Source organism: Aspergillus chevalieri, chromosome 1, assembly GCF_016861735.1.
Source record: "Aspergillus chevalieri M1 DNA, chromosome 1, nearly complete sequence".
Lineage (NCBI taxonomy): Eukaryota > Fungi > Ascomycota > Eurotiomycetes > Eurotiales > Aspergillaceae > Aspergillus > Aspergillus chevalieri.
Window position 1 is genome coordinate 2,652,494 of NC_057362.1, and position 21,936 is coordinate 2,674,429.

The 21,936-nt window shown below is 45.7% G+C and overlaps 6 protein-coding genes across 6 annotated transcripts; 3 read left to right on the forward strand and 3 right to left on the reverse strand.

The window, feature by feature from the left end:
• Positions 1-989: 989 nt before the first annotated feature.
• On the reverse strand, positions 990-4,472 carry ACHE_10946A (uncharacterized protein; the record flags this gene model as incomplete). Its single annotated transcript, XM_043284919.1, has 1 exon — positions 990-4,472. The coding sequence occupies one exon, from the start codon at positions 4,470-4,472 to the stop codon at positions 990-992; it is 3,483 nt and encodes a 1,160-aa protein (XP_043132066.1).
• Positions 4,473-5,340: 868 nt separating this feature from the next.
• On the reverse strand, positions 5,341-6,147 carry ACHE_10947A (GTP cyclohydrolase I; the record flags this gene model as incomplete). Its single annotated transcript, XM_043284930.1, has 3 exons — positions 5,341-5,646; positions 5,704-6,023; positions 6,084-6,147. The coding sequence occupies 3 exons, from the start codon at positions 6,145-6,147 to the stop codon at positions 5,341-5,343; spliced, it is 690 nt and encodes a 229-aa protein (XP_043132067.1).
• Positions 6,148-8,810: 2,663 nt separating this feature from the next.
• Positions 8,811-9,050, forward strand: ACHE_10948S (uncharacterized protein; the record flags this gene model as incomplete). Its single annotated transcript, XM_043284941.1, has 2 exons — positions 8,811-8,817; positions 8,875-9,050. The coding sequence occupies 2 exons, from the start codon at positions 8,811-8,813 to the stop codon at positions 9,048-9,050; spliced, it is 183 nt and encodes a 60-aa protein (XP_043132068.1).
• A 1,695-nt stretch (positions 9,051-10,745) lies between these two features.
• ACHE_10949S (uncharacterized protein) lies at positions 10,746-11,183 on the forward strand (the record flags this gene model as incomplete). The annotated part of the gene is made up of 1 exon (XM_043284952.1): positions 10,746-11,183. One exon carries the CDS (start codon positions 10,746-10,748, stop codon positions 11,181-11,183), a length of 438 nt encoding a protein of 145 aa, XP_043132069.1.
• Positions 11,184-13,618: 2,435 nt separating this feature from the next.
• On the forward strand, positions 13,619-14,076 carry ACHE_10950S (uncharacterized protein; the record flags this gene model as incomplete). The annotated part of the gene is made up of 2 exons (XM_043284964.1): positions 13,619-13,798; positions 13,855-14,076. The coding sequence occupies 2 exons, from the start codon at positions 13,619-13,621 to the stop codon at positions 14,074-14,076; spliced, it is 402 nt and encodes a 133-aa protein (XP_043132070.1).
• A 43-nt stretch (positions 14,077-14,119) lies between these two features.
• Positions 14,120-14,509, reverse strand: ACHE_10951A (uncharacterized protein; the record flags this gene model as incomplete). The annotated part of the gene is made up of 1 exon (XM_043284975.1): positions 14,120-14,509. One exon carries the CDS (start codon positions 14,507-14,509, stop codon positions 14,120-14,122), a length of 390 nt encoding a protein of 129 aa, XP_043132071.1.
• Between the last annotated feature and the right edge of the window lie 7,427 nt (positions 14,510-21,936).

The window sequence follows — 21,936 nt, forward strand, 5'->3', positions numbered from 1 at the left end:
TCGGAAGCCATATACATTATCAACATATTCTCCAAAGAAGCCACAACTTGTGTCCAAGACATCCCCCAGAATCAATCTCACTGAAGGTAAAAGAAGCCCTTCTCTCATAGTAAGTAGTAACCAAAAGAAGTGATAAAAAAAGCCGAAAACATCGAGATCACAAGGGGAACTGAGAAATAACTCGGATTTTATAACTAAGTATTTTCCTACAAGAAAAACACCTCCTGTGCCGCAAAAGTCTAGTGGGGAGTCAGGGAACAGCAGTACAAAAACAGTAACACGGGATATACAACATGCGAAATGAGATATCAGGATATGTTATAAAGGCGACGATGTACATAGCGACTACCATTATGGCGGCTTACCCGGCTGCCCCGCAGGACCTGCCGCCACTCGGCCTATAGGGCTGACAGATGCGTGTATGAACAATAATAATAATAATAATAATAATAATAATTGGCTATGAAACATGAGAAGCGAAGATGCGATAATTATTCGTATTTTGCCAGAGGCATTAGAAATCCACAAGAAGAGCGATGCAAACTAATGGTAGACGTTTGCTGGGTGAGTTCAAGGATGATGCCGCTTATTGGCCGCGCGACCGGGGTAAGCTTCGGTGAGTGATTGCCAATATCACGCAGCGCCGCACAAGACAAAGAAAATTTGAAATGCATAATTTACTGTATGCATTTGATTTGCCATACAGATGTTGGTTGTCGAGTTCGGCCAATTTTTTGTAATATCTATTCAATTTACTGTAGAGGTACGCACATACATTCGATAGGCAGAGAGGGATTTTCCCTTCAGGGCTCCTTGACGCATGTACTAGTGGTGTAGACAGAAGGGCTTTTGCATTGGTCTGGTATTGATGTAGCAAAAAGCACCTGTCTTAAGATCGAATTGTAAGACATCTTAACATTGAAGAAAGATGTGAAATTGGTTGAATTTGATCACAAGTCCAAGTTTCCAAAGATCGTCTCCTTTCTTTCCTAAGCACCACCAAAGACCAGAAGGCTTTGAACATTGACTCCGCCGAACCCATGCTGGCGCAACAGTTCCCGGCCACGGTGCACAGGGAACTCGGCCACGACCATGATGCTGACATTCTCAGCACCGATGCCAGCTTTATCTAAAAGCTGTAGCACCGCACAAAGTGTCTTCCCCGTGGCAAGCACATCATCCACCACCACCACTGAGGCGCCTCTGGGGATCAGATCCCGGCCCATCTCAATCGTCTCTTTTGAATTGTCGGATGTTGAAGACGATATATGCGATGTAGACTTGAGGACCGAAACAGTGGGTGGTGGGAGTTTGCCAGCTTCGCGAATTAGCGCCAAGGGAATATTGATCCGCGAGGCCAACGCCGACGCATAGACAAAGCTACCTGCCTCACAGCACGCTACCACGTCGACTTTTGCCCAGTCACCGGTGAAGTGAGTCTGCAACAAAGATATGCACAGGGCCAGCCCACCCAGCTGCTGGGAGATGTTCAGCACATGGCGGAACTCGATGTCCGGGCGTGGAAAGCCAGGTACTGGGTGCACCATATCGGCCAGTCGCTGAAGGTCCCTGTGGAAGAAGGGAAGCAGATAGCGTTCGGCAAACCTTTTTGCCGCCTCGTTTCCGATTGTGTCATTATCAAAGATGAAACTGGGGCGGTATTCCAAGGCCGTCAGTTTTGATCCGCCACTGTTGTTGTCCCCATTGTCGTCACCATCATAATCACCACTGTCACAACCTTGGCGAGCACGCCGCGACTGTTTGTTAACTTTGATGCGAACCTCAAGCAGTCTGCTGTGTGGTACTAAATGCGACAACGCTGCGACCGGGGCCTCATCTCTCATCCCAGTGATTAGCAGCACATCCACATCTTCAGCACCTCGCACCACCTCTAGAAAATGCTCTTCTGGCAGCCGAGGTCGATGCTGCACTTGATGCTGGAAGAACGCTGTCAACTCTGGCCGGTGTTGCTCTTTGTAGGCACGGTCCCAAAGCAGGCGGTCCAGGTCGGCACCAGTAGCTGCCGCGTATTCTCTCTTGGTTGCATCACTGATGCTGACTGCCCGTGCCCTGAGGCTTTTGCGGTCGCATGTGAGGAATACAGAGACCCAGATGTCAGCACAAAAGTCCTTACCGGCACAGTTTTCACCTGTGATAAGAATGATAAGCTTCTGTTCAATTTGCGGTTTTGGGAGCGGGCAGGCGTAAGCCAGCACATTGTGTGGGTCTGAGCTGTGCTTGAGGTGAGCCAGGCGCGGCCAGTTCAGTCCAAAAGCCTTGGTCGCCAGCGCGGCGTCTCTGGGGTCCGGCCCGAGGTCTGCACTATAAACTCCGCTGCTCAGAGGCAACAAGTTCCTGGCGACGTTGTATACCCACTGCACGGCAGCTTGAGCGACTTCGGTTCCATCCTGGTCGCGGGGCCAGACACCAGTTATCACACAGGCAAAGTCCCAGTCTCGACAGCCGAAAGCAGTGGCATGAGCCGCCACATCGCCAACCGCTCCACCACCTTGCAGCAAATGGAGATAGGAGAGTGGCGAGGGACGAGTCTCAACGGCCGCCACCAAGATGTCGGCGATGTTCAGTGCTCCGATATGTTTTAAGAATAGACATCTTTTGAATGAGGACGTCCTGCCCTCGCCATGTCCGCTGTGCATCCCGGATATGTACATCTCAGCCTCAAACAAACCGACGCCGTCCACAACCTTGAAATTGTCTTTCTGTCCCAAAACCGTGTCAACAGGCCCGGACGTGGGCGTGGGTGTTCCAGATGTGAGCCTAGCTGTAGAATATTCGAACATAGTCACTCCGAGATGCAACTGGCCTATGTCCCAGTAAAGATATGCGTCTGCAGAACAGTTGCGGGGGAGCTTCCTGGCGATAAAGTTATCAAAATCACTAAGCTTGAGCCGCGCCTCTTGGTTGTTACTTAGCGGGACAACCCAATTTCGAGTCAAGCAGGTCGGAGCCACATAAGCCTTGAAAGTCACGCTGACTACAATGCCAATGTTAGTCCCGGCCCCTTTTATGGCCCATAACATATCACTTTCGTTTTCTGGGCGCACAGCACCGGCCGGCCAGTGTTGGCTTGGTACACAGCCAATGCAGAGGGCCTGACTAGAGTTGACGCTGACCACCACAGCACCAACGATGGCATCGCACGCGAGCCCGTACATCCTAGCCAAGTGCCCGATGCCACCTTGTAGCCACAGCCCCGCGCCCACGCTTGGGCGGGACCCCAAGGGCACTGTCATGCCCGCTTCCATGGTCTTACGGATAATATCCCCCGTTTTGCAGCCGGCCTCGGCAACAATCAAGGAAACGGATTTGGAACCGGATTTTCCTCCGCTATCCCCGGCTGCAAGAATGTGCACTTTGTCAAATGCGGCCATGTCAACCGAAACGACGTTGGACCACAGACAGTGGCCGCTGTGACCCCCACCAATGACTGTCAAGCTGACCCCGTGCTTCAGGGCCCATTGAACGCACTGTTGAACGTGTTGGACCTCTGTCGGCCTAACAATTGAGGCGGGATTATGGAGGCAAGCCTCACGGTTTTTAACCACCTTGTTCCCCATCGACAATGGCACCTGTGCCGTCAGCTCCGGCAATGTAGTCGTATGTTGGGTGAAGGCCGCCATCACGTTTGGCGAGCTGAACAAGAGGTGGTCTGGATGGGCTTCCTCACGACGGCCCAAGGCGCGGCACATCTTACGCCATTCAACTCGAATAGCCTTGTCCGCCTCCACACCCTGCATGACAAACCCTGCCAAGAAAGAAGCAAAACAGTCCAATACCTCGTCGTTATTTGCTATGCTAACGGCTCCGATAGGGAAAGAAGCCATTTGATGGCATACTAATCCGTCGAGTTGTAGAGTCCCCTCACGATGGAAAACCACCACCATTCCGCCTTCGGGCCGCTCAACAAGCATTTCCAGCGCCCGTTCAATGAACTTGGCTTTGGGCTTCATGCCATACATGCTGTGACAGAATAGTATGAAGTCAAATTTTTCTTCACTTTCACGCGTACCGGTACCAGTACCGCTCTCTGTCTTTCTGTTCAGAGCGAATGGGATTCGATGGATGTCAGGCGAGCTTTCAAGACAGGGCAGCGGGGAGTCTGCCTCAGAGCAAAGCCACTCTTCCACCCTTGTAGCAAACAGGCTGTTAGGCTCAAATGCAACGTATCTTTTGACCTTCCGTCTCAGACGACCGGGCAAATATCCGAGTACGCTTTTTGGGCCAGGTCCGATTTCCAGCACTGATATATGGGTACGCGAGTCGAAGAGAGGGGCTAGCAGCTGAGATAGTTGAGGGATAATGAAGTCTTGGTACGTTATCCATCCTGAGCCTTGCAGCAAGATATCGAAGCCAGCGCTGTATTGTGTGTCTGACAATGGCTGCTTCAGGGATGATTCCGTTGCTGTGGCTTTGTGCACAAGGTCAGACTTGAGAGATTCAAGAGTGGCCATGTCAATTAGGCATGAGTATCGATGACAAATATGAATGGAGAGTATGGTTGGCGAGAATGGTTGATGTTGTGATAGACCTTATGCAACAGAAGGTTTTATTGGCAGGCGACTAATTAGATGCAATACCAGCATATAGAAAGGAAGTAGAAGCGAAGGAAGGAATGAAATGAAAAATGAAATAAAAAAATCAAAAGGAATTCTCTTCGTGCTCCCTAGGTCTTTGCCCTATGCCCCGCTAATATAAAGACAAAGGAAGCAAAGGAAGCAAAGGAAGCAAAGGAAGCAAAAAGCGTAAACAAAGAAAATCGCTCTATCAACATACTTCACCGTGCCATTCTCCTTCTTTGCTCAGTAAGCAGCGTTTGCAAATGTCAGCTTCCATAGCCATTATTAGTCGTGCTCTCAGGTATCAGCCGTTGCTAGCCATCGCTATATTGAAGTCACATGTTGGGCTCAGCCAATACTTATTTTTCCCTTTTGCTCACTGCCGCTATTGGATGAGCTCTAGTTGGGTACAGATGACTAGGCACGAAGGGTATACAGTCCAATATCTGAACCTAATTACCTTGAATTATCATCAACATGTTGTTAAGAGCTAAGCCCGCAGCGCTAATATCTAGTCACCATACAAGGGGTTTCGTTAAAGAGAAGAATGCATGTCCGATCTGACAGCTTTTATATATAATAATACATTATGCGGATTAGGTAGCCAGGTAAGCACCCCGACCATCCCTCCGAATAACATATCATTTATTCTACAGGCACAGCTTGTGACACATGTACAGCGGTTTCAGTAGCTAGTTCTTGGATACAAATGAAGCTACTGAAACAACATCAAAACAAATCAATAATCAGGAATCTTGTTATATTACTGTCTCACATTGAGTAATGCATAAAACTCTTCTCTTGTCTCTTGATCATCTTGTAGAAGTCCAATCCTGCTGCAAGTGGTGGTCATCGCACCTGTCTTTTGTATTCCTCTCATCACCATACACATATGAACGCATTCGACAACTACTGCCACACCCTTGGGCTGTAGCACTTGGTTGATTGCATTGGCCACCTGTTGTGTAAGGCGCTCTTGCACTTGTAACCGGCGAGCGAATATTTCTGTGATGCGAGCCAATTTTGAAAGACCCAGAACGCGGTTATTGGGAATATACCCAATGTGTATCTTAAATGTGTCAGTCAGGCCACATATAAAATGTAGATACATTAAAGATTGACGAACCTTTCCCATAAAGGGTACCATATGATGTTCACACATGCTGAAGATCTCAATGTTTTTCACAAGAACCAGATTCTGATGATCCACCTCAAAGATAGCATCATTGACGACTTCATGGATATCTTCTGAGTATCCCTTGGTAAAAAATAGCAACGCTTCAGCATATCGGTCGGGAGTCCTAACAAGGCCATCTCGTTCTGGGTCTTCTCCAATGTATTGCAGGAGCTTTTTTGCTGCTTCTGCCATTGCCTTTTGACTCTCAGCGTCGTCTCTCTTGATTTCGTTTCTTTCACCTTTGCCAAGGCATTTGTTCTGTGTGAGGACTTGTATTGGTTAATAGGTAACTTGGTTATCATTCGATGAGGACTTTAGATAATATATACCTTGGTCTTCCACATTTGTTCCCCTTTCTGCACCGTCGTTTTGAATTGTGGAATTTATTGTCATTCTGACATTGAAGAAGAGAAAAAAAAAGATCAATAAATCAGTGCTAGATGAAAACCAAGCTAGTTGTAACAGTCTCACGCGATATGAATCTGTTGGTAGACTATCTGGAGAAATTCAGGCACGAGAAATGAAAGGGAAAAAAAAGGCAAGCCTGTCAGCGATGAGCCATTTTGTGTGTGCAAGGGTTTAAGCGAGGCTCAGTGAACTATGCCAAACAGGCCAAAGTAATCAAACATTGTATATGGTGGGTGAATGTTCATGTTCTGTTGACACTTGTTTGTGTAACGGTATGAACCACCTAACTATATATGTGAGTGCAATACTAAGCCTATAAACTTAGTATCCTAGTCTTTTTAGACTGCACTCTATAATTGTGGCTGTGACAATTTGTGATGACCATCTTGAGCAATATAAAATTATTTTATCAACACTCAGTTGCTAGCAGAAATGGGCTTCACCAGCATATGACCAAATTCATGGAAAATCGAAGAAGTGGACGGGGTAGCCCCTTCAAAAGTTGAGATTATTATAGCAACACAAGCTACATTGTTTGAATGCCAACTGATGTATACTTGGTAGCTATCCCCCATAGGATGCAAATTGTGTAGGCTTCGCCTGCTTCGCCCACCACAACGTAACTATAACCTAGATGAGGTGACCGCATCGTGATATTTCGCTAGAACAATCAAGCAGCTCTAGGTTCAAGCGACTAGAATAAACTGGTCTTCTACTATATTCAGCAACCCTGGGATTTGAGAGATTTTTAGTGTGCCAGAGTAGTTGATTGGACCGATGGTCTATCGGCTTGGCTAGCTATATGACTACCGGGCAGAAAGCGAGGGCGGTCAGACACGTGACCCGATGGGTACTAACAGAGATGATTTATCATGTGACAGTCTCGAACAATATAAATTTATTGGTAGACTCTCTATCGAAATACTAACATGGAGAAGGAAAGAAGGAAGCTGGGCCTGCCAGCGCTGCGCTATCTAGTGTGCGAAGGGGGTTCCTGCCCTATATTCAAACAGGCCAAAGTTTACAAACATCTTGCATTGTTGGTGAATGCCCGTACTCCGTGACATATCATATCACTAATAGAACTTTGGGCCGTGCCATTCACGGTGCCGTTATACCTACGCTTCCAGGAGTCATCTTCAATATTCATTCGTGTTTAGAAGGTGAGGTAGTAGGAGGGGTAGATGTTAAGATGCCATGTGTCACGGTGTGTGTGTGTGTCTCTATTTAACGTCGAGGGTCGGGTCTTTCCATGCCTCCACAACTCCTTGAGAGCCTCGGAAGCGGAAAAGCCCTGGTCCCGGTGCGGGACATACGACGGGCAGATCGGAACTGCCTTTCTTCTAGCTAAACTACTATCTATCATCTAAATACAGGTGGCCCCCCGCGCGGGGGGCCATGTGTCACGGTGCCAGCCGTTGATTCGGATTCGGATTCGGATTAACTCATACCCGTCCCAGCCAATCTTAATCCATGGCTATGCGGGAACTGCCCCTCCGGCTGTAAGCCGCCGGGGTAGTTTTTGATACCTATTTACATCTATGGTGTGTGCTTTTCTTGAGGGCTCGGCTCCTCTCAGATTCATGAGAATCCGGGGCTCCCCGGGTCCTCTTTGTTTGCTATGTACCCAAAGACCTCAATGCTTCGCCTAACTTACTTCTTCCTCGTTTACGGCCCCGAATTGCCCAAGGAGCCTGGTTCTCAGCATGAATTTGGCTGCACGGATTGCGAGCTTCGGCGTGTTCAGGATTGTCCTCAGATTCCCTCCTCCTTCTAGTCCTCAGCCTGGTTTTCCCAGGAACTGCTCTCGAAGATCCTTGAAGATGGGGCATGCCAGGAGTACGTGTCGCACTGTCTGGGTGGACTTCCCACAGCGGCAGTCCCCATCTGGTATGTCTGGCACCCCACAGGTGCCAGCCGTTGATGAAAGTCGAGGTGGATCAATAGTTTGTCCGATTACCGAGGCCGACAGATCCCTCATATACGGACACACACTCGTTTAGATAGCTAAGCACTCATTCTACCATCTATGGTGTCTATAGATATTATTGTCACCCTCCGTAAAATCTAAATTTCCTCTTCATATATAGCCTCGTGCAGTCCGGATAATCGACTCCCCCGACTCGGAGTTAACCGCCTTATACGTCTTGGTAGTTTTCTTGTTCTATCGAGTCTTGGATTTCGCAGTGGCATCGTATAAGCTGAAAATGTGGCCATCTTCGGCTTAATCAGAAAAAATCTCCTGGACAAGGCGTAGGGTATTGCCCAAATCCGCAAGAATTTATATTTCAGCAATGACAGCCATGTGGGGTATGCTATGAACCAGTTTGAAAAAAAAAAGAAGGGGGGGGGGGGTTGAAGTGTATACTCAATCTCCATGTTTATCGCTGGGGGCATTCGAATCTGATGAGAGGCCTTTATTTTACATACATTCACCTAAAAGGACAATTTTGAACGATGAATGCAACAAAGGTATTACCCTTTTCCATGTCCATGCCATTGGTTGAATGATAAATCCCATTGAGAAGTTATAAAGATGTCAACTTTGCGCTGTAGACTTAGAGTAGGCAACTTCCCTCCAGCCACATCGCAACTCTTTAACACCGTCCAAATTGCGCTTACTTGCCACATTGAGAACAACATCCATCATGGCCGGTAAGAGATAACAAAAAGACAGGATTGTAATGAATTTTTAATTGACCATGTCAAAAGGACGCAGCACCTCTGTCGAGATCATCAATCCCCGTTCTCCCTCCATTGAGATCACAAACACCTACATCAACAACAGCAACAGCCATGTTCTTCCATGGCCTTTTACTGTTGAGATTCTTGACAATCTTCTTCTCCTCAAACGCGCCATCAGCGATCTGACAGGAGGAGGGAACTGAGAAGGATCCAATCAATGTTTGATGCTGTCACCAAAATTCTGTAGCTACATGAGAATAATGAGAGCCGATTTTCATGAAAACCGAGCAATAGTGTTGTACAAAGTAACATGCATCTTCAATAGCAGGCCAATAAGGTAAGACTAATATTAGTGATTAGACAGCTATTTATAGTAGCGAGAATTCTCTCAACGACTCTGGGGCCGTCCCACCAGGGGGAAACAAGGGTGAATCACTTCCATGTGTTCAATAATCAGGTGCCGCTCCAGTCGCTCTAGTGGGGATATCAAGGGATCATTATTGGGGCCAATAAGTTGTGACAGCCGGGCGTCCTTGGTGGTGGGCATTGACCAGAGCGTCGGATCTCATGGAGTAAATGTGAAATGGTGACGTATACATTCAGAGGCAGCCTTCCTCTACCTGGCGGGCAGTGGTCGATCTGCTTGTACCCAATAAGGTGTCGTTCCAGCTGAAAGCCCAGGTCGCGAGGTACTGAGGTCGACCGGACTTCCACCCCCTGGACGTTTGACGGGCCATCTGTTGGGCCAAGGGGCAGGGGAATTCCGGTGCTTTCTCCAGAAGTGTATGAGACCGTACTTTGTGGGGAAGAACTGCGAAGCATGACGTCGTTCCCAGTGTTCAGCAAGCCGATGGATGTTTCCCAGCTTTCGGCTATTGACTTTCTGTTAACTTCCGTCTACTGCTGAGGCCGTTTGATATGTCGGCTGCAATTGACCAATCAGGGCTTTATTCCCCGTCTATCCAAAATGTACAACGCACTGCTGCCCGAAAATATACATGTACAGGTGTGATGGAGAATGATAGGATCGGAGGACTACGGCTATGCAGCCAGCATCCTTTGACTATGGCCAGCGCAGACATATTTTATGCACTCTGCACCCGTTCTGACTCGTTGACATTCTTTCGCAACGGATTTCCTTTAGTTAGTAGTCAGTTGTGGCCGACAGATTTTTTATAAATAGGCCATTACATTTGATAGTTTTCTAAATCAGAGTTCTTCCTCTATTCACTCCGAATTGTGCTTACGACATCATTCCAAGCTACGGTGATTGACAATTATTCTCTTTCCCGGATCTCATCATGTTAATCCTGCCCCTCTGAGAATCACGAGGTACCTCAGCCAAGGCCAATCATCGCTTCTCACTTGACCACACCATTTAACGAACTGCACTCGTTTATCAAGCACCTTCTAAAATCCTCCCAGTCAGCACGATATACCTATTGATTAGATTCCTGTGTGGTGTTCAAATTCTGGCTCTGTTTATGATGGCGGACGAAGTTCCTCTGACTCCAATTGTTGTGTCAAGTCTTCTGAATGATTCCCCCTCGGTGATCTCAGAAGAGGAGAGACACCCGTGGAGTCCTCACTGCCACATGAACTTTGACATACCACTGATGAGGATATGGGACGACCGCTCTGGTAGCCGTCCAGACACAGCAAATCGGATGGAATCAAGATCACACCGTCAATCCCTAAGCACATGGGGAAATCGTAAACGATATTTGGCTATACATGCTGACTACACGCGTTGGGAGAAAACTCCTTTTATATCATTTACTGCTTCCGCGAGGGAATTGCGGAGAATTGCAGATACCAGGCGTGCAAACAGAGGTATTCAAATGATCACTGTTATCAATCCGAACGTACGACTAGCGAAGGGCCTTCCTGTCATCGCCATGGAACCTGAAATGCGCCACTACGGAGTAGCGGACCCATACCAAAGATCAAACGAATTTTACAAAGACGAATTCCTTTGTCTATGGGAAGTTACAGAATCAGAGGTTGTCGGATATTGGCAATGGAATGACTTGGTCAGTAATAGCTGTTGGTATGAGGAAATTGTCTCGCCCGCATTTGAAAAGCATGAAAGAAGCTTCGTTAGGCGGAAAGATGGGGAGGCTTTAAATATGTCCACTTTGCGGGATGCACTGCCTGACGACACATGGCCATCATTCGAAAGTGATTCTCCTGGGCCATACACGGATTGGGACACAAACAGTGAAGAGCACGAAGTCTACTTCCTGGACGAATATGACTCATATGACTCGTACGATGAGGTTGAAGAGGCTAATGCAACGGATGATATGTTCAAAGTACTTGAAGGAGACTGGTGATATTGTTTAACCAAGATTTGATGTATAAATTGGAATGGTGGCAGGGTTTCTATTGGAGGGAGCTCGATTATTAGTTGTACGCAACGTAAGAAGCCTTTAAAAAAAAAAAAAAAACATTGAGTTACCGAAAGCTTTTTTGAGAATATCCCAACTCAATTAGGCCAGAATGGACTTGATTGGGCGCAGATTGTAGACATGCAGACAGCAGGACCTTGTTGCATTTGCACAATTTTGTGATTTGCGACCCACTCTAATTCAGCAGATATCCAGTATTCTGGGTAGTTAATCTTCTGCTAAAAAGCGCGCGGAGAAGGTGATCGTGGCGTGGGAAGAGAAATTTGATCAATGGTATGTCAGATATCGACAATTTCATGCATAATCGCAGCGTAATGTCGCTCGGTTGAATTTACACACTAGGGTAGTAAAAGATGTTGCGCGGTGTAATGGCGGTCTTTACATCATAATCTCCGGCGAACTTGTCTTCCCTCTTTCCCCTGTTTCCCCTTTTTATTCTGACGGCGAGTTCAACGCATGTTGCCGGAGTATTCCTTGCGAAATAATAGTTTTATGATCATATTGCAATACCATATGGTGCTGCGACCTATATTGGTAACGCGCTCCAAATAGGTGACGGCAAACAAGGCACACAGCACCCTGGAGATCATCGCTGAGTTTGAAGACTCTTCTGATGAAGTTGACGGAATCGACGCACTGGAATCCAGGAAGTGGAAGGAGTACAGCGCACTGTCATGTGGAAAGTGCTTTACTATTGAACGATCCTACTCCAACACCAACACAATATCCGACCGCCGAAGACCCGCGCACGATTCAAACGCCAGGCAGTTCTAAGACGTGCTCCAAAATCAAAACCCCAACCATCGAACGTCAAACTCCGAAGGAGTGCACGCATTAAGCGCTTGCAGGAGGATTCAAAAAAGCCTACATCACCCCCGCCGACCCCAGTCAACTGACTTTTTCTGGAAAATGCTGTGGACACTGGTTCTGCTATGGCCGGTGCTTCTACGCTTTGTCCATTCCAAGGACATCTGTTCCCTGTAAGGCGTCCATTTGTCTGTTCATAATACCAATCTAACATGCCCAGAGAACAAAATGGTAATCTCATATCCCTACCTTTCCCACTAACCCCATGAGTAACGGGGGCGATTATCTCCTCTCTGTCTTTGGCTTTTCCCTTGCCCAATCAAGGCAGCCCCGCGAAGCGCGACTCTGTCATTCCTACAACCACCCAAAATGCGGCCAAGGCACCATACTCTCCCAGCTTATGGCCTTTTACTTCAATAATTTTTGCACGGCTCTCCCTGACAGCGAGATTAATCAGAGCTTTACATTGTCCAGCACATATACACTCCCTGGGATAGCTGTAACGCACACGCTGACTCCAGCGCCCTCAAGCTCCTCTGATGCACGCCTTATTCAGTCAAATTTGAGTTTCCTTTTTATTACATTTCTCTTTGGTGTCCTATAGTAGCAAGACATGGTGGTCTCTGAAATCTGTTAAATAAGACATTTGCGCATCAGGATTGGTTTGACGACAGGCGATGGCGAACCATATCCGGTTTACTTCATTATGATTTCGTGATTTTGTACAGCCAAATACATATATATATATTATTATTCAATCAAGTTTATTGTCCATACCGAGCCCTAGGGCTATGATAGAGCTTTATTCGTGGACTTGAGGCTGGTGGCTATTCTACAGTTTTTTATCCCCATAAGCTCCTGAGGCACTAGCCTCCTTCTATAATCTTTCTGATCCTTTTCCTCGCCCCAAACCATCTGTATGCGCAAGGCTTTCGAGCAGAGTGCTCTCCTTGTGTTCCGGAGCAGGTGTCACAGGCTGCGCCTATCGAATAAACGATATGCTAGTCGGAGGAATGATCGGAGTGGTTACTTGACTACTACCCCGCATAACGTATTTTTGTATATAAAAGGCTGTCCGATGGGACATCCGTTCTTCTCTCCTTCAACGAAACCTCTTGTATGATAGCTAGTTATTAGCGCTGCGGGCTTAGCCCCTAACATATATCATCGTACAAAATTCAAATTTAAGGTTGCCAAATACCGGACTCCGACAATTAATTCCAGCACAAGATATGCATCACCTTTCGTTTCGTATTTAATGGCACCATTCATACTGGTAGAAATCGTGTGGTCCTCAATTAGATGTACAGGCCCGATGAAAATGGGCTCTTCCGTCATTTAGAGGGGCGATCGGAGAGCGCAAATACTATTTTCCATCAGTCATGTGCTCTACATAACGGGAGGACCCCGCAACACAAAATCTTGGGCATCTTTCAGTTCTGAGCATTTTATATTATCAACTCCGCTTTGCCTGACCTCTATCAGCTGTTAAAAAATTATATGCGCTGATAGATTCTTCACAGAAGGAAAGGTTTCAGGTTGACCGTCTCAAAATGGATTCAAAACCAATTTCACAAGGCTTGAAAAACATTGTCGAAAAAATGAGTGATCTTATTGCGGAAGAGAAGACAGAGCGTTTGAGGGAAGATACAGGAGGATGGTTGTATGGAGGGCAAACTTTTATGGGTTTGGTCAAAGACTTGAAAACAGAGATGGAAAATCAAGGCTTCAATGTGAGCCCATTCCTTATCCCATTCAAAACCATCTGCTGACCAGTTTTTTTATGTAGATCTATAGCTGTGCGGTACGACATTTTTTCAAGGGTGCAAATATCCTAGATCTTCCCACGAAAGAACTGTTAATCATTCCAATTAACGGCGTTGCAACCCTCTCACCCGGTGGTCAATTAATACCCGATACTTATTGCTCTCTCAAAGATCAACCCACACTCTCTGGCAACAATATTGACGTTATAATTGTCATCTTGGAAAAGGGACGGGCAGAAACATGATGATAACCGTAACGACCAATGGAATCGAAATAAATATATGCATTTAACGGTGTCCTCTTGAAGATTGACTAATAGAAAAGTTGTGATTCCAGAGAGGGTTAACATAATGTATATCGACATCCTGAAGGCTCGGGTTGTTGATGAGCCGTGAAACATTGTCGCCGTCTAGTAGAGCATTGTAATCATAGTCGATAGCATTGACATCCTGAAGGCTTGGGTTGTTGATGAGCCGCGAAACATTGTCGCCGTCTAGTAGAGCATTGTAATCATAGTCGATAGCATTGACATCCTGAAGGCTTGGGTTGTTGATGAGCCGCGAAACATTGTCGCCGTCTAGTAGAGCATTGTAATCATAGTCGATAGCATTGATATCCTGAAGACCGTAGACTTCTGAAGGTAAACATCCACCTTCTGGGAACTGCGTGTTGCACATGTTTATGACATCAGGATCTTGGGACACACATGGCTCCCTATGTGTTGGTGAGGCTGTTGAGACATTATTCAATGTCGAATTCTCATTTCCGTCAGGCCGCTGACTACTGAACTCATCTCCCGTAGCTGTTGACGTCGGCTCTGAGTTGGTCGTCGGAGTAGAACTTTCGACATTCTCGGAGCTTGATAATTCCAAAGGATACTCTGTACTGTAACTTGTTGACGGAAGAAGTGATGGGGTACAGTCTATTCGCCTTCTTTTGGTTGGTGGATCCATGGTTTCTTGGTTCGTACTTGTCTTCACATGCCAATTGACCATTTGGAGCTTGTCCTCTTTCCGTAACATGTCGAGATCGATGAATTCACCGAGGCGTTTCATGAATTCAGTATCATAGTAGGATTTCCTATCCCATCCGCATATCGAAAGTCCCTCGATCAACAACCTTGCGGCTTCGAAATGAAGCTTTTTGCAGTTTAGATCCCAATGAGGAAGAAAGCGTTTTGCATATTGGAGCACCATATCCACCTCATCATCCCTCAAACCGTTTTCCCACCTTTTACAGTATCAGAGAAAGAAAAGAAAAGTGTGGAATTGGAAAGAAAGGGAAGCGAAAAGCTACTTACAGATTTAAACTATCATCGCCCTCTCCCAACAGTAGGAGAGCACCAGGCCCTATTTTCTTATAAATACGAACGTAGTGGCGACGTCTCTTGTTATCATTAATGATTTTGTTATTATCCGTTTGGAGGCAGCACGCCAACTTTCGTATCGCAAGAGTCTTTGAACTGACTCCTTTGGGGCGCTCAACACCAGAAAGGGACTTTTCAGCCGCCTCAAGCTCGTGGGTTCCCAGAAGTAGGGTTATTCGTTGTCTGTATCTGGTCATGGTTGCATTCTGTTTATTGTCGGCAAGGATGTGTTCTAGCGTAGCATAACGGTTTATTGGATCCCTGGCATTGAATTGAAGTTTTTCTCTACCAGCCCATACACTCCTGTAAAAATCCAATGTATATGGCATAGACTTTTCCATACCTTGAATAGCATTCCAAGCCCTTCTACACGATTGGGCCCGTTCTCTCAGCAATTCATCGTCAGTTTTAGGAACAGCTTTTTCCATGATGTTTGAATTATCATTATACCAAGAGACAGAGTCGATGTAATTATGGCTTCCTGACACTGCATCGGTATTGGAATTGATACGACTCGCAGAAGCATCATGAGTCCTCTGCGAGACCTCACTGTATGTTTGCTGGTGATGATGCTTGCTGGGACCCAAAGTTGACCCAGAGAGACGGCCACCGTCCTTTTGACAAATGGGATCGCTTTGGCCATTCTTTTCACGTGCAACTATGACTTTTGATCGTGAAGAGACAGCAGGCATATGCTGTCGAGGAGATGAAGTAGACGATACTGCTTGGGAGCTGTTTCGAGGAGACCGAGAACGACGGTTCGGAGGTAAAAGTTGGTCCACCTCATCCTGTGTTCCCTTGGAAAAAAATACATGGAAAACTTCTTCCCAGCCCTGCTAGTAATTCAGTATCTGCCAAAGCCTGATAGATATAAGAGACTGCAGTACCTGAGATATAATGGAAGAAGGCGAGAGACTGCCCAAGGCAACTAGAAGGGCGTCATTGATTTCTTCTGAGCGCATTATTTGGAACCAGGAAACAGCAAAGAACATTGATCAGTTGCTGATATCCTGTAGAAAAGCTATTCCATAAGACATCAAAGGACGGAAGAGAGGAAGAAAAACTGCAAGTAATGGAAACTGTTGATTGCGTGTCGATTGTTGTCATTATTTAGAATAAGGTATCCAGGCAGTATGGCGCTTTGACAGGACCGCAAGCGGCCCCGTCAATATACCCCGCCTTTCGACGAAAGAGGTTTAGATTTGATGTTGAGCGCTCAACATCAAATCTAAACCTCTTTCGTCGAGTTGGAAGGAATGCATCGGGTATCAGGAGTCAATACGATACTAAAAATAGCATATGTTTCAATACAATGGAAGACAGAAGCATGCATCCTATAAGAAATTGGCAGTAACATGGATCCATCGTTTGTAATTAGACTTTAAGTAAATGCACTGGTCAAGCACGGATAGCACTATCCCAGTAATAGAGCAGCGAATAGTTTGCATAATTATGGACAGGTAAAACAATTCCGGAATTTGTAGAATTATAGGTGTACATGAAGTGATAATCTCATTCATCTGGATACCGACTCTCAATGGTGTGAAAGGTGTAGCGTACAGGAGAAATGAACATTATAATAAGAAGTGTGGACTGATGTACTTAAACCGGCATAGTCACTGTACAGCCATCTCAAAACCATACTTATGGCTTGCATAGATATTTCATTTCTGGGTGCCTTACTTCCATCATGGGTGAAGCGCTTTGGTGGATTCCCAGTTGAGCTTCCCAGCCCCCCCGAGCATTTGCCTACAATATACGAACTAGTACAATCTGCATTCCGCACAGTTGATGGCGAAGATCAAGCATACAAAGCCATCAACCAAACACCGCCAGTTCCGCCTACCTTAGCAAAACTTGCTGCCGGCAAACAAATGAAAGGTAAGTAAGCCTCCACTATCATTATCAGCTCTTCTTTGGCCTGGGTGTACTGATTTAACGTTTTGAAGATAATTACACTATAGTGTACAATGACCTTGTGTACACTATAATCTATAATGGCGTTGTATGCACTTTAAACTTCGAGGCATACCTGTTACTATCTGTTCAGCAACATAATTCATTGGGAAATCTACAACGAATCTCATGTTCAGAGTTCAACAGCAACAGATTTTTGCGGCGGCTGCTGGAAGACATTGTGCCTCGCTGTGAATGGCAATGGCTCCGGCAAACATATGGCTTTCATTTTGGGGCGTTTTCAAGGTGGACATACGTTTGAGCATATAACATTGTGCCACAGGCTGCACCTTGAGCAGTATGTAGGTCGGAGAGATTGATCAGATGGGTTATTGGGTTATTTAACAGGCACGGTGCACACATGTATATAGAGCCGTCCGGGCAGACATCCGTTCTTTTCTTCTTCAACGATACCTCTTGTGTAATAGCCAGCCAATAGTACTGTGGGATTATCCCTTAAGATATTGCTGGTAATTGTTCAATCTCTATATCACACCACTTGTGTTATTTTTGTCTAAGCAACTCATACAAGAAATCTAGTAAAATTGATTGCCAACTGCATTGCAATTGCATGAGACTGTGATTCTGACCATGACTCGGAATATCTCGTCGCCTTCTAATGATTGTGTAAATATGTTTATAGCAAAATGCGTGTTTGGCCAATGCGTATTCTTCTTGGATTTGCAGGTTTCATTGATGCCTGCCAGTATTCTGCCACTTATACAACTTGTTCATTACATATGCATGTAGACAACAATGAACCACAATTTGCATATCGCTGTAGATATGGGTGACTTTTGTTAGGCTATCTTATTAACTGATGTTGACTAAACCGTTAAAAGCGGTAGGGACCCGTATGCGATGAAGCAAAGTTGAATGGCCATCTATATTTATTCCTGGAGTTTCTCAATCAATTCGATTCTTTGATAGTCTAGTATCAATAGTAATTATATTTCATCTGTAGCAAGGGTGTGTGCCTTGCTCTCCACCCAATACAATTGTCTCTCACTCACTAGGTATAATATGGCCTGCTTGCACGGACTATTGCTATGGAAATTACTTCCATGCTGGGCCATGAGCTTCTTCCAACACGATTCTGCCTATTCGCACACGAGTTCCTATATGGATATATGCTCAACAGAGGGCGATGAGCCTCTGAAACTCGCATACTCAGAGCCTTCCTGTACAACTTCGATGCGGCCACACTCGTCAGACAACAATTCCAGCATAATCCACCTTCCAACGCCTCCCCCGTGTGTCCCTGCGCCGGAGTCATTCGCTCTTCGATGCCATAATACTGGGGTAAATGACTATGAAAGAACCCAGCCAATGCGATTTTCATACGAGACATCTGTTCCAGATCCAACGACAAAGTTAGGGGGCAGAAATTTCCGATGGTCAGATTTTTTTTTTTGGAAAATAGTAAGTGGCTTATGTAACAGTGCTTGCGCTTCTTACTGATAATGAATAAATAGGTGATAATGGAGCAGAACAATCATGGCTGGCCCATGTTAGATGGAGGTCTAACCAATCTAATTAAGGTCTTTAAAATTACTGCATAACATACAGCCTTGGTTCGGGGCCACTCATGGAGTTGCATGTTCATGTATATATGTGGACAGCCTCGCTAGTAAAAAGAACAGTTGTACCAAGTAGTGATCTATGGGTAAGCATTCATCGAACTGAAAAAGCTCATGGTCCAGACAATATATAGAAAGGATCCCATCCCCGTGCTGTTTTTTGCATTCCACCATGTTTTTCATTTTCTATCTTCCACACCCACACCTCCTTGATCTTGAGGGTTCCAGGATTTTTGGCAATCTTGAGTGAGTACACCTCTTACAATTACTTTAGCTAACATTTGGCTGACCAAGTTTCTGGACAGTAGCCGTCCTGCAACTGGCTCCATTCAGAGTGAACCCAGTCGGACGGAATCTAGTCAAAATGGTCCCTTGAACATACCGTTAGTCTTCTTCTGCAAATATTGTGGCTTGACTTTAGGGCCAGCTTTACCCTTTGGGCGTACATTGAGATTTCAGAAATGTATAAACGAGGTGGTATGCTTTTGCTGTAAAAAGAAGCGCCAATCTGGGCGATTTGTGAGTACCTCAAATCAGTTAAGTCTACGACACTTACTAAGGGATAGATTCATGAAGAGCTGGTGGACACCGTCTTGAATGCTCGTGACATGCACCATTACCTTCTGGACCTTGAAAGGCTATATCGTACAAGGACAGCTGCTGAAAGGTTGTACCCCCATCCTTGTAGCCATATATGTGTCACTAACATAAGTTTTCTGATATAGTGACTGACTTGGAAACATTGTATATATGGGCTTCTATATATTGTCACGGGAAAGGCCATCAATCTACAATCTCCACCTTTCAATAGTAGATATCTGTAACAGTTGAGTGATTTCTTCTTCCTCTCCAGATGCGATATTCTCGTCAAGAGGCTACCAAGCTTAGATAGAGAATATAACTGGCATCTGAGTTGTTTCCAATCACGTCCAGACGAATACCACACTTATACATAAATGCAACACGCAGAAGGCATAACCTGGTATCCGATTAATCTACCTTGTTCCCCCATCGTCACGTATGACCGATACGATAAAGCTTGTAATATAACGCATCATTACCATCACTCATAGCGGTACGATCTTTATGTATTTTCGGATGAAAGTGTGCAGTGTACTTATTGGCAGAATCACTGAAAACAAGTGGGCAATAGCAGACTGACATGATCCAACTCCTGGTTAGCATTGCGTTATTGCCATAATTACAAATAGCAATTCCGTGGAGAATGCTCGTCCAATTGCTAGAAAAGAGCATTCAGAGTAGTAAACGGAAGGCAAAGTGTAGAAAGACTATACTAGATTAGTCTTAAGCTTGCGGGTCTCACCAATAGGAGGGCAGTATGATGCTCCACAGCATTCCACTTGCTGGATTACACGAGTCACTTCCCGTCATTTACAAAACAATATTCCAGCTGGATTGTCGGTTGGTTATTTCCTTAATTGCCTAGGCGAAGTCTGAGATCGAGGGTCCATTTTAGAAAGCAAAAAATGAAGCAGTCCATTCTAACACACAATTTCTCCACTTTCCGAGAGTTCCGGGCAGGTAGCCAGGTACATCTCTTGGTCAGCTCAGTATTTGCCATGCTCGACTATCTGAAGTGTTGTTCCTGTAGAGACCAACTGCGCGGCAATCCCTGCAAGATGTAGGAATTAATCCGTAGTTTAATCTCTAATACTTCACCAATAAGGAGAATGAATTGATACCCACGGTGTTCCACTTAACAGTTTCCACCAGTCCTTATCTTATTTACCGGATGGTGTTCCGCGCATGTTGGGAAAGGGAACTACCCACTGGACTTTTGCGGCGCAGAAGCTGTACATCATAGGAGGTACTTGTAGAATCTCAAGTATCTCTGGGTTTTTTATTGTGGTCTCATCTTCTGCTTTATTTTCATCGCTTGTTTTTGTTACCTTCTACCATGGAAAGAGGCTTCGTGTCACCTTGAGGAGAGAAAGAAAAGAACAGAGCAAACAAATCACTGACTGAATGGTAATGTATTCACTTCTTCTCTACTTTGAACACATATTGTGCAGGCCCTGACAGAAGAAGCATTATGGCAGGAGGTGGACATCCAAACATTCATCCGCAGGACTTGTCAATGGTGTCTAATCATGACTTTCTGGGACATGATTCGATCCCATTCATGCCCTTGCAGCCATCCTACGACCCGATCTCTCGCCTATACATGCCATTTCCCATCAACGAGTGGCCCAACATGTTCGCGATGCAATTACATCCATTTGATCTAGGAAGGTTGGATGATCCCAGATCAAACCAGGGTCAGATTATCCATCCACAACAGCAAGGAACTTCGGCCAGGAGAAAAAAAACTCGGAGGCTCCTTACAGATGAGGAGCGCGGAAAGATCTGTGATTATTATGAGCAGAGTGTGGCAGCAACACAAAAAGATACAGCAGGTAATTTTTTAACTGCCCTCAGGGATTTACAGAAATGCCATCGCAAGCTAACTGAACGAATCTGAACAGAAATGTTTGGAGTAGAACGGAGGTAGAGTTCATCCCCTATCAGGAAAAAATCAGGAGTTTCATTTGACAATATCAGTACGGTTTCCAAAATCCTGCGCCGAAGGGGCTCCAAATCTAAAGAGTTGACCTCGGCTCCCCAGACTAGAATCGGCAGACGAATGGTCTTAGCCATCCAACAAAGCCTAACAAACTGGATTCAGAATTACCAAAAGCAGGGGTTATTTCCAACAGATGACAGTATTTGGGAGAGAGCGCTTTTTCTTGGAAAAAGCTGCGGTGACGCTACAGTAAGAGAGACTATCATGAATGCAAACTGGCTGAAAAGGTTTAAGCAGCAGTACAATTTCATCACTGCCAGTCCGTCGATGAATGTACCAGATACCAATAAGCGTGGTTCAACTGTCCAGAGAGTTCCTAGTACTGGGACAATGCTAGGCTTCATGGTAGGTGTTCCAACTGTTCTTCCATCTATCCTTCGCACTCCACTTGAGGTTTCCTCATATTAGCTCTACTCATCACTCACCCCGACAAGAACACAGAAAATTACCAGACAGATTGTTTACAACAGATTGCCACAAGCTCAATGGAGTCTGGCTTCGATCCTCGCTTGATCAGTGAGGTCAGTTCGACGCCTCCCTGGCCATTGGATGGTATACTGCCTCCGACCGAGTCTCACATATCGCCAATGAATACCAACCCAGGCACATCGTGGAGTG